This window comes from Agelaius phoeniceus, chromosome 2 (genome assembly GCF_051311805.1).
Source record: "Agelaius phoeniceus isolate bAgePho1 chromosome 2, bAgePho1.hap1, whole genome shotgun sequence".
In the NCBI taxonomy this organism is placed as follows: Eukaryota; Metazoa; Chordata; class Aves; order Passeriformes; family Icteridae; genus Agelaius; species Agelaius phoeniceus.
Window position 1 is genome coordinate 113,712,987 of NC_135266.1, and position 12,008 is coordinate 113,724,994.

A 12,008-nucleotide genomic window follows, 5' to 3' on the forward strand; every position below is an offset into this window, starting at 1 on the left:
CAGCAGTAAGTGGCAGACTGGTGTCCAAATTTAGTCTCTTAATGATTTCTTCTTGAAGAAAAAACCAACAAAACCCCCAACAAAGTCTGTGGAAATAACACTGGATAATTTGAGATACTGTTTCATGTTCCTTTCTCAGGACTTTCTTCATCCACTCCCAAGCAGAGTTGATACATTTTCTTTCACAGGGTTACATTTCAGTCAGAAAGCATTTCAGCCCTTATCTTTGGTATCCTCATTCCCCTTGGTGAACAGCGATGTTTCTTCTCACTATCTTCTGCTGTCTCTGCAGTAGCTGCAAAGCCAAGGCTTGCTGAGTGATGAGAGTTTCCAGGTCTGCTCTTTGATCAGACCCTCTGGAGCAACTCCACTGCTGCCATCTGAGGTAACTCCTGTGCCATGAAATGTGGCCAGTGGAGCACCAAAAATGACAAGTATGCAACCACTTGTGATTTATTTCCTCTTCTCATTCTAGTTTCCTGTGGCTTGGAAGGAATGTTGGAAGAGATGTTAGTGTTTTCCTAACTTGGGTAGCAGTTTAAAGGATTTTAAAGCTTGAAGGTACCAGGATAATCCAGGCCACAGAATTTCTCTTCAGTTTTTAGCCACTGGATCTTGCATGCATTTTTCTCTCAGATATAGACCCATCATAAATGAAAATCACATCTGTGCTGGAATGGTCTCACTGCAATATTTGAATAGGATTTTTTTTCCAACACCTTATGAAAGGGAGAAGTTGGTACTCTGAGGCTGGATGTGATACCCAGTGGTGATAATCATGAACTGGCACACCAATGCAATTACCTTCCTATTTCCAAGGAGTAAAGGACTTGAAAAAAAAAATCAGCTCTAGATTTTTATATAGACAATTAGCTTTTAGAACTGCTCTTTCATTACTTGGATTGGATAATGCATGTTTTCTTGGGACAGCTGTAATAAGGTTTCAGAAGAAAATGGAATGAGACAATGCAATTATGACCCATGATTACTCCTTTTGTTCTTGTCTTAGCTCTTGTGGGGGGGAGGGCTTCTTATTTAGTGTTTCATAAATTACCTCCTGTTGTAGTGGTTTTAATTTATTTTCTGAATCAAAGTGGTGGAGGTATCAGCAAAAAGTAACTGTATTCCTAAAACGATGTATCAAACATAGAGGACAGCTAATATGAAATGTACTGTGAGAGCCAAAGCTGGTACACCCTGATAGGTAAGGAAATGCACACTCAAAAATGATAATTATGCGCTGAAGGATGCAGATGAACACCAAGGAGAAAAGCAAGATGAAGCACATGTTTGGCTTATAGATATGGACACATAATGACTTTGCATTTTATACATGGTGCTCTTGGGAGACTCTTCAGTGCCTGCAGCATTTGATTCAAGCAACTGCACTCTCAGATATCAAGAGTTTCACAGATGCTGCCAAAAAATTGGGAAATGGAAACGCTGTGGTCGTGGCTGGCAGTCAGAAAAGGTACCAGATCACACCAAGACTTTTCAAGCTACTGCCAGAATCAGCTACATAAAGAGCAGGATTTTCTAAGCCTGTTCAATGATTCTGAGCCAGCTGGTTACTCCCCATCTTTGCTTTCAGTAAAATGGGTCCCCGGAGGTAACACGCAGCTCTTTCAGTCACGAATTTTTTCTCCAGGAAAAATACTTACATTCTTAAAAAATCCCAATGGACTTTACTTACAATTTACAGAAATATTTTAACATAAAACTTTTATAATTGTTAGTTTCAAAATGCTATCCCTTGTGTGGCTTGTTGTAAATCCTAATATTATTTTCTGGAGACTTACTTGTCTTATTTCTCTCCAGATGACTGAAGCTAGCAAGAGCTCATAAACCACACGAAAGTAGACCTGAAGAACATTTAGTAATATAAATTACCTTCTTCAAGAATAATTACTGAAGAAAACATATTCTTGTTAGAAGTTTGCAAAGATACTGAACAGCTTTGAATGAATTGGCAGCCAACTATGAGGTTGGCTGTACAGTACAAGAAAATAAACAGAACAGAAAGAAAAGCTTATCCAGTTAAAATTACTTGGACCTGTTAATTACTGACAGGGCAAGAGCATTTAAAAAACCCAAAAACTCAACAAAATAATACATTAAGGCAGCTTTTTCAAATTATGTTAGTCCTTCCAAAGCAAACACTGGGAAAAGTGAGGTGGTTGTTTAGTTTGTTTTGATTTTTAATTTAAAGGAAAGAACTGATCCCCAGCATCTCTGCCTAGAAGATGTGAAACATGAAAGAATGTCAAGAAGGTGATGATTATCTAGCCTTTTACTCTTGTTTGTTTGTTTGTTAAGTTAGCAAATTCTGTGTTATACTGAGCTTCTGAGACAGTGAATCTGAATTAGTGAATCAGATTAAATCTGAGTAAAAGTAATACTTTGGGATTAACTTAGTAACAAACAAGGTTTACTTCATGGTATTTAATGTGATTCAATGCAATGTACTTTAGTATTTCATGTAATTAAGTACTTTTGAGAAAAAAAAACCTGTCTTGGTTAAACAAGAATTGCAAAAAATTTGTAAACCTTAGTGCAAATTGAATAAAATTATTTCTGTAACTTTATTTTAATATAACATCTTACCCCCCAATGTACTTTGTATAATACAACCCTCAAATTCTGAAATTTTCTCTGTCTTTGCCTAAGCAAGGACAAATCAATTGAGTTCTGGATGATTTTGGGGACTTAAATCTGGAAGAAATGTGGGGCTTGAGAGTGGGAGCTGGGAAAGAGGCATACAGGGTTGTGTAGAGAAAGTCTAGGCAGGGGAGAAAGGAGTGCACAGGGGCTGTGCCTTTGTGAGAGGGAAGCTGTGTGGTTAAGATTAAGGCAGAAGGAATGCAAATGTATTTTTAGTTGAAATTAGAACCACCTTTCTAAGTCTATGGCCAAATTCCAGGCTTCACTTACGTGAGGCACCAGCTATCCTGGGGACTTAACCCCATGGTGACAAATGAGCCCAGCTAAAGAGCTCAGTTATGTATTGTTGAATTTTGGTGTTGCATATGCAGGAGTTTTCTCTTGGTTTTACTATCTCCAGAAGATTCACCTCAGCTAGCAAAGATAATAGTAAAAGAGCGTGTTATTTCTAGATTTCCCAAACTGAGGAGCTACAGAGGAATACTGAGATTTCTGTGGGCTGGGAATGTCAGCTGGGAGCAGGGGAGCTATTTAAAGCATGAAGAAGCTGATAGCTGCACAGTGAGTGACAAGGAATTCACAGGGTGGCTGTGGGTGAGAATTCCCATGCGTGTGGAGCAGGCAGAATATTGCTAAGCTGATTGCAAACAGAATTTTGAACAAGTTACAGTCTTTTCAGAGGAAATGACATACTAAAACCTCTGGTAAAGTTGGAGGATTTTTCTTCTGCAGGATTAGAGGATTTATTGCTCCACAGGGGGTGAGGAGACAACCTTGCTGGGCATGGCTAACTCTAATCAAAAGACTTTTTCAACCTGAATTTGCAGGAGTTGAGCCTATCATCTCTGAGATAACCTGATTGTTCTCTGGTCTACATGCAGACAGTACAAACTTTGTTCTCCTTGTCTTCACCAAAGTATCCCTCATTTTAGTCCAAGCTACTGACTTGACATACCATTCCTGGTATCTGCAGAAATAGCAACTCTATCCCTGTGGGTCAAAAAGCAATTAATGAAACAGTTGATTAAGTTTTACAGGCCTCCTAAACCCAAATGATTTCAGACTATATTCCACTCATACTGCAGGCAGCTTGGGCTAATTAGCAGGAATTTTGGTAGTCTGCTCACCTTTGTATTTTCTAGATCCTACTAGGTAAGAGTATCCAGGCTGTGATAATAACACTTTTTAAAACCCTCTTAAAATACAGGTTTGGCTGAAGAGCTGAACTTTAGGAGTAGCTGCTCTTCTACCCTTACTGCAGATTTGCAGCCAGACACTTGCCTCTGTCTTGGAACAGTTAGTGGCTATAAATGATGAGAAGCAAGTAGGAGCACTGATACTGCCTGAAAAAACAATCAGGAGGTTGCAAAAGTTTAAATTTGTCAAGTTGTGAAGTGAATAGGATAAAAAGCCATCATTGATAGCTAGGGAAGCAAATGCTCATGGAAGTGGCAGAACAATCAGGTAAAGCAGCACCAGAACTGTCTCCTTTCACTTAGCAGTCACTTTTGGAGGGTTCTGCAGGAAAACCTGGACAGGAGCTGTCAGAGAAGACAAGGTCCCACGAACTTGCCTGAGACATAAGGAGACAGCTTGAGGAGACATGATCAATTTTGTTGTCATGGAGTCAGCAGCTAATTTATTGCAAGTCAGAAAGGTAGAGTGTGAGGAAGGGCAATTTTTCCAAGATTAGAGAAGTAGAGCACTTGTAAGCAAAGAAAATGAAGCAATTTAAAATAATGGAGGGCATATTAGGACATGAAAGGTAGAGGGACAGTTTAAGTGCAAAATTGATTACCTTCCCCATAGCTGTTGAAAAGACCAAACTCTTAGCACAACTGACATCTTTGTAGAAAACTGAATCTCCTGAAAGCTGGGAACAACATACAAACATACAAATCATCCCTTTGTCTTGTGTAAGATCTTTAAAAAGTAGGATATTCCAATGTAATGAAAATGCATTATTTTCAGCAATGACAAGGCAAATAATACCACCTCTACCTAATCCTTTCTATACTTGGTAGGGTTTGCTGAGAGTTACAGCCTTTACTTGAGTAGCTCCATTCTGGGCAGGAGAAGATGAAAGTGAGAAATTGTCTTGTAAAAACACATGTCCCCAAGAGAAAATTTAAGGCAAAGAGGATTTCCAAAGTGTAAACAGAAGTGTGAATCATTGCTAGTGGATGTTAAGCTTCATGACTGCTTTTTACTTCAATTTGCATAGTTGCACTTTCAGGCTGCCTTTAGGTGATGTACAATCTTTCTAAATCTTTCATTTTCCTCCTATGGACAAGGATTCATGTCAAAGCATAACTGATCTAGAGTTTAGTAAGGAAAAGTATTTAGCAGTAGTGATACAGCTGCCTTTCTCACTCCCCCTGTAGTAGTAATATTTGTGTTAATATATGTCTTTTTTACACTGGTTTTATACAGGCTGGAAGTAAGATCCTGCACGATCAGGGAACTGACCACAGGAGGGCTGGAAACTCTATGAACACCAAGCAGTGAATGTTTGCCCAATGCTCTCAACTACAAATACCCTAAAAAACACAAATTATGCATTTTCACTTAATGCTGCAGGGGAGAAAGTAGCTTTTCAAACAGCTTTCCTTACCCAATGCTGAAAGCCCTGCAAGCTGCCTAATTTAATAATTGACCCTGTCTCTCTCTTGCATTGAATTGTGATGTGCTGGACTCTACACTGCACTTCTCTCAACTCCTGAACACCTTGATCTGCAGGCTGAAAAACAAAGAGGTAGAAGCAGCACTGTGAAAGGCAGAAAAGAGAGACTTTTTTTTTTCCAATGAGACAATCAGAATCAGTTTCTGTTTTCCCTGACACCTCACAAATTGCAATCCAGAGCCCTGAGCTTCTTGCCTCCTGCTCAGAGCTCTCAGGGTGCAGCGGAGAGAGACTCAGATGAGATGCAGATGATGCAGATGGGGATGCTCTCATCACGCATTTTCAGTGTGATTGTTTTTGTCTTAAACACAGCTATGAAGAAATCCCCTCGCTGTCACCACTGGTGGGAGGCACCCACACCCCGGTAATCCATCAGTGCAAGGAGTGTGAGACGCCAGCAGGGCTGGGAGTCGCGGGGTGTGGATTGAGGCCGCTGATTTTAACTCTGGTGTGTTGGAGACTCTGCCTGCCCTGGGGCTGGGAGATATCTCCTGCTGCCTGGGGCTGATCAAGTGAGGTACACAGTGGTGGGCACTGATAACAGCTGCACGTTGTCCTCCCTGTGCTTAGAGAAGCTCCTTTGTTACAGGAAGAAAAAAATCCACTTCAAAAATACTGGAGAGGTTTCTTAGGTGCTGAATCCATGAGCCTGTGAAACCCAGGGCTTTTGCTACAGGTTTTAATCAGCTCAGTGTTTATTCAAAAAGAGGCATAAAGCCTTTAAAAATTAGCCTTATTTTTTACTAGGACTCAAAGTCAATTCTATATTAGCTCATACTTCTGGAAACGTCTCAGTCAGAGTTTGCATGTACATTCCTCCATGAGAACAGTATTAATCACACTCCTGCCATCTCAGGGTGCTGGAGTACCTCTGCATTTCCCAAGCATTTCTTTTTCTTTTTCTTCATATTCTTCAAGTCCACACACGATGGTGACTGCCACAGGAATGCCTAGCAAATTTACCACCTTCCTTTCTGAACACCGTGGGTCTAGAGCAGGCTGTAATACTTCACAGACCCACAATCTCTGTAAAACAAAATTTTGTTTACTCTTTTTATTTTACTCTTACTTTTCCACTCTAGTGGAAAATCTTAAACATGACCACTCAGGACTAACAAAGTAGGAGGCAAGCAAAATAGCATTTCTTACCTGAAGAATTTTCGCACTTAACAACTTCTGAAATTTGGGGGAAAAAATGCCTACTATGTTTCCCCTCAAATTATTTCCACATCAGCAAAATCTGTAGTGTTTATTTGCACCATATATATATCTTATATATCACTTATATATATCTTATACATCACTCCTGCTATATATCACTACTAGTAGTGATATATAGCAGGAGTGATGTATAAGATATATATAAGTGATATATAAGATATATATATATAGTGGAAATAAATAGTATTTATTTATATAAATATATATTTATTTACATATTTATAAATATATAAATACAAAGGCCATTGCTAAGTTGCTAGGGATGCCTTGTGCTAAAGTGATCAGATTAAAAGTGAAAAAAAAAATACTTGGGCTGTAAGGAGCCTCCTCCCCTTCTTAACATGTGCTGTGGAATGATGCCACCTGCAGCAGGTCACAGATGTCAGTGCAGATGGTGTCACCTTATGTAACCTGGCAGGGGCCTTACAGTACTAGGACACTGTGTCTGGATCAGATTATACAATTGTGGAGGATGTGTTTGAGCCTGATGGCACAACCCAGCACATGGGCTGGGGCCTCTGTCACCCTACGTGCAATGTGAATTACAAAGGACTCGGAGAAACTGGGACCTCTGGCAGTCAATAATTAAAATATGTAAGGTCTCCAATACAAGCAACCTCAAGTAAATAAGCATGAAAACAAGGCACAAAGAATGGCATAGGAGGTGGTGGCAGCAGCCTGCTCAGGACAAGTACAAGGAGGGAGGTGTTGATCCCTGCACTGGGTAAGGAGGCTCTGGAGCTCCAGCTGCAGGCTCCTATGGATGCTGCTGCTTCTGGCAGCCAGGAGCACCATTCCTGAGCAGACTCCTCCTGTGTACTATGAACTTGTGAAAAATGCGTATTTTTGGCAAATATTAAAATGAATATTATATGTGTTATGTTAGACAGTTATGGTGTATTAATTTTCTTAAGTAGTGTGTTAAATATAGTTTTAGGTTATAATATAAGGTTATAATAGAAACTATGTATGTGGGATATTTTTTTAAAGAAAGGAATGAGGTACTCGCACCAGATAGCAGCCACAGGACACCTAAATCTTTCAGAGAAAGAGAATTTATTGCTCCATTGTCAGAAGAAACTGACTTCTTCCTGCCTCGCTCTTCCCTGAAGACACCTTTAGGATTAAGAGGAAGAAATTGACACTGACCACACAGAATCCTGTATTTGAATGGAATTTATGCATCATGTATGAGGTGTATGAATATGCAACAGGTTATTGTTTTTAAGGGTTAATCCTCTGTTAATATGTGTCTTTTTTTCAGGCTTATTTTGCCCAGAAAAAGGTACCCAGACTGTCCATAACTCTTTATTTTTATTGTCTCATATTGTCCTAATCCAAATTGTCCAAATGTTTATTATTCTAATTATATTGCTATTTTTATAACCATTTTATTACTATTAAACTTTTAAAAATTTTAAAAACAAGCGATTGGCGTTTTTCACAAACTGAAGCATTCTTAATGTACATAAATAGGCTATTCCCAATACTGAAGTATTTGGGGCGTGTGTGCATGTGTGTGCACTCATTTCTTACTAATGAATGCCTTTACCTTTTGCTAATGGTCCCATTTCCAATAAATCCAACTAAACTCCAATGGTTTCCCTACCTTCTTGTCACACTTTACGAAGCTGCTATCTTTATTTCAATTTTAAACGACTTCCAGTGGTCCCTCACACCATGAAACACAGTGAGGATTACCGAAGGAATTAAGATCACAGCCAGCAGAGCCTGTTTTATTCTTGTGCTGAGGGGCTGCAAGTCAGTTTCTGTAAGGAACATCAGCGAAGCCGCTGTGAAGAACAGTAGGCTGCCGGACACGGACTCGTGAAGTGGGAACTTCCAGGATCATCTTGGATGTCTGGTCAGCCTCACAATCACTTTTTCTTTTTCCCCCTTCGCTTTTTATCATCTCATACTCGCTGCTCGCTGGCGTTTCCCCACACCGTCCTCCCTCAGGTGCGTGCGGGGCCGCTCTCCCCTCCAGCGGCCTCTCCCTGCGCTGCCACCAGCGGCGGCCATTTTCTCTCCTTCTCCCCTTCCCCAGCCCTTCTCGCCCCTCACCACCGTCCCCCCCGGAGCCGCGGGCGGGACAGCGCCTCCCCTCCGCCCTCATCGTCCCCTCCGGAGGGCGCCCCGGGCCGCGGCTGCTGGCGGGGCTGGGGCTGGGGCGGCGGGCGCTGCCATCTCGCGGCCGCTGGCGGGGAACGGCCGCCATGTCGGCTGCCGGAGGGCGCTGCTGGCGGCGGCCGTGTGGAGACGCCCGCAGTTTAGCCGCTTTTTAGTGGAAAAGTATTGCAAAATGTGGAACACGTAAAATTTTTTTACGAAGGGATGATCGTTAATGTTCGATCTTTGCATGCTTTCAAGCCTACTCAATAAGAAATGACCATGAAACAGCAGCCAACAGGCGCCGAGCCATGCGCAGGTGTTAGAAGGACAAGTGAATTGTTGGTAGAATTGCTTTGTTTAGGTTTAGGGCTCGGCTGGTTTTAATGCTCTGAGATGTAGGGGGAGGTTAACAAAGCTCGGGAAGAAGGATGTGCCACTGATAGCGGATATTATTCTGATAATGCAGAATTTACGGGCCACATGGACACTTGGTAGAACCCACAAGATAAGGAAGAAACCAATAAAGCCAACTCAGCAATTGTGCTGGAATCAGTTCCAGCGGGGTGAAAGGTAATCCTGGCAGGGACAGACCGTGATCACTGACTCTGGAATATATATTTGTGGAATACCTGGGAGCAGCCAGGCTTGTACAGCCCTGAGGTGAACACCAATGTGTCTCTCAGTGTATAATCACTGGTGTGTTGCACACCCGGTAGTGAATTTGATTTTTTTGGACAACAAATGGGTTTGTGAACCAGTGAGCAGCTCTGGGGCTTCTTACCCACAAAAATAAAAGGGGGAAAAAGGGGGTTAGTCTGTCTTGAGTCCTTTGTGGGCCCCCAAGGGTGAGGAGGCAGAGCTGGAAGACCTGCCACTTTGGATTTCTCTCGGTGACTTTTTTGTCTTACAGAAATCCATGTTGACACATTCCAGAATTATCCTCAGCTTTTCCTGCATCTGAAGGCAATTACCAGATCAGGATTTCTGCACTGAAGGCATCACAGCAGGGTGATCTTGCAGTGCAGGTGCTCCATTTTGTTGGGGACCTCAGCTGTATTTTAGGTATCTTTTAAGGATGGAACATGGCATAGCCAGCATACCTATATTGTATCTCCCAGCCCAGACATTTGTAGGGCATTATCTGAACAAGGAAATGATGAACAGGAGCACAAAAGTTTGGGCAAGTGCTGGAGCTTCAGGAAGAAATTCTTCCTGTGAGCATGGGGACCACACTGGAAGAGGTTGCTCAGAGAAGCTGGGCTGATAGCCCATCCCTGGAAGTGCTTAAGGCCAGGTTGGGTGGAGTTCTGAAAACCTGTTCTAGTGGGAGGAGTCTCTGCCCATGGCAGGGGGTTGGAATGAAATTGTCTTTAAGGTCACTTTCAACCCAAACCATTCAGTGATTCTATGAGCAGATTTCCAACCAACCTTCTCTGCTGCTGTTCCATCGCTTAGTTTCTCTCTCCTTCAAGATTTTAACGTGAATTGTTCAGATGTTAATTGATTTAAAACTGCACTATTTTGTCAGCCACTAGGAAAACAGAAGTTGTAAAGCCTTAGAAAACCCAAATGCACCTACCTCCTCTTAAGTCTCAAATATATGTAAACTTAAATATGTATTTACTTAGGACTACAATTCACACAGTAAAAATTGGCTTCCCACTTTGAAATGAGCACCTGCTCTGGGATGTTAACATATGTTTCTCTGGAAGATATCAATGGGAAAGAAAAGCCTGGAAAACAGCCACTGAGAGTTGTGCCTGATGGCTTTTGAAGCTGTTCTGCGACCTGTAGACATCAGACTTTAATCAATAAATCTGTCTCTATTTTCACTGTAAGGTGAAAAATGTTTACAGTGCCAAAGCTGAAAGGCACATTTTTTTCCCCACTACTCAACAATTTTTTTCTCCTCGTGTTCATTGGTGACAGAAAAGGAGCTCTGTAGAGATGCAGTACATTTCATAAATTAGTTCCCATCAGAGATATGTTGTTGATTCCTGGACAGCAAACAGGGAATGCTGGAGGAAACACTTAATACACATCAGCTTGGCAGCAAGAAAAGAGTAAACACACTTGCTGAATTGTTTTGTTTCGGTCTGGGGGGGGGGGAAATGAGCCAAAAACTTCAGGTAGCTGTTAGGATCCAACTGGTAAGCACTGATGAGAGACTGTGCTGTTGACCAGACTGCCAAGGAAATCAGGGGGAAAAAAAATAATCCCATGCAGTGTATATTGCTTTTGGGATTGAAGCACAGTGTTGAGGCCATACATATGGCAAAGTAGCCTTCTTCTTGGGGATGCACTGTGTTGCTGCAAACACTTGCTTTCTGAGAATTGCTCAGGCTTAAAGGTCAGCCCCTTGATCCTCTCTGACTTGGGAAAGAGGCTAAAAGATTAAAAAAAAATCCTTCAGAAATAAAGAAACAAACTCTAAAAACTGCTCCTGGAAAAATATGGACATACATGCAGGAGTAGGGTAGCTGTATTCCATGCCTGTGGTCAGCATGAGGTGGCAAAAAGGCAAAGATTTCTGCCACTGAGGCTGTGGCAAATGTAAATCTGGGAAAAATGTGGCTGCTTGTTTTGTCAGAGATCACCCTCAATATGCAGATGTTCCTTAACCAGAGGCAGCAGAACTGATTGTTCTACTTTCAAGGTTGTTGCTGTAGAAGCTAAGTAAAGGGATTTAGGGATGAAATTAATTCAGTGATTGTTCTGTCCAGGGCAGAATGATGAAAGGGAAAGAATCCCTGATTTAGAGACTCTGGAAATGGGGAATGCAAAGAGTTAGGGAAAACGTGTGGTTTTTCTTTGTTTTTCTTGTCACTCTTTCAAACCAAATGTCTGATTGTACAAAAAAGTGTGTAGCCAACAGAGCTCCAGAGCAAACAGAAGCCTGAGCTTTGTAAATTGAAGGGAAGGCAGAAAAGACCCTTGTGCCAAACAGAGTCACCTGTTCAAGCCTGGTATTTAGAGGCTGTTTTATATGGGAAAATATATACCTGCCCTTGATGGTCTTGTGAGGATCCCATACTACAGTTTTAAAACATCCTTTGGATGAATAGGCAGTGGACAGAGACAGTAAGAAACTGGACAAGGCTCAGGAATGGAATTTGGTCTCCAGTCTTTGGCCTTTTTAGTGGAAACTGTCCAGCTCTGCTCTCAAAAGCTGCAGAGTTTGTACAGGTCCCTTGCCCTGTTTGTGACTGGATTCTTGGACACCCAAGGAGACCTCATATCACAGAACAGCTGTGTTCAGGAAATTGTTTAGATGACCTTTACTTTTTAATGAGCTGCCCTTTACCTTAGTGAAAAATAACAGCTGGTTGTT

The 12,008-nt window shown here is 41.6% G+C and overlaps 1 protein-coding gene across 2 annotated transcripts in view; it reads left to right on the plus strand.

The window, feature by feature from the left end:
- Nucleotides 1–8,305: 8,305 nt before the first annotated feature.
- Nucleotides 8,306–12,008, plus strand: part of GABRR3 (gamma-aminobutyric acid type A receptor subunit rho3) — a 34,496-nt gene continuing 30,793 nt past the window's right edge. For both annotated transcript variants that reach the window (XM_077174582.1, XM_054627802.2), the window contains exon 1: nt 8,306–8,429. Coding sequence is in view for 1 of the 2 variants with exons in the window: in XM_054627802.2 (XP_054483777.2) it covers nt 8,423–8,429 (7 nt within the window). In the remaining variant the exon portion in view is untranslated. The remainder of the gene's footprint in view (nt 8,430–12,008) is intronic.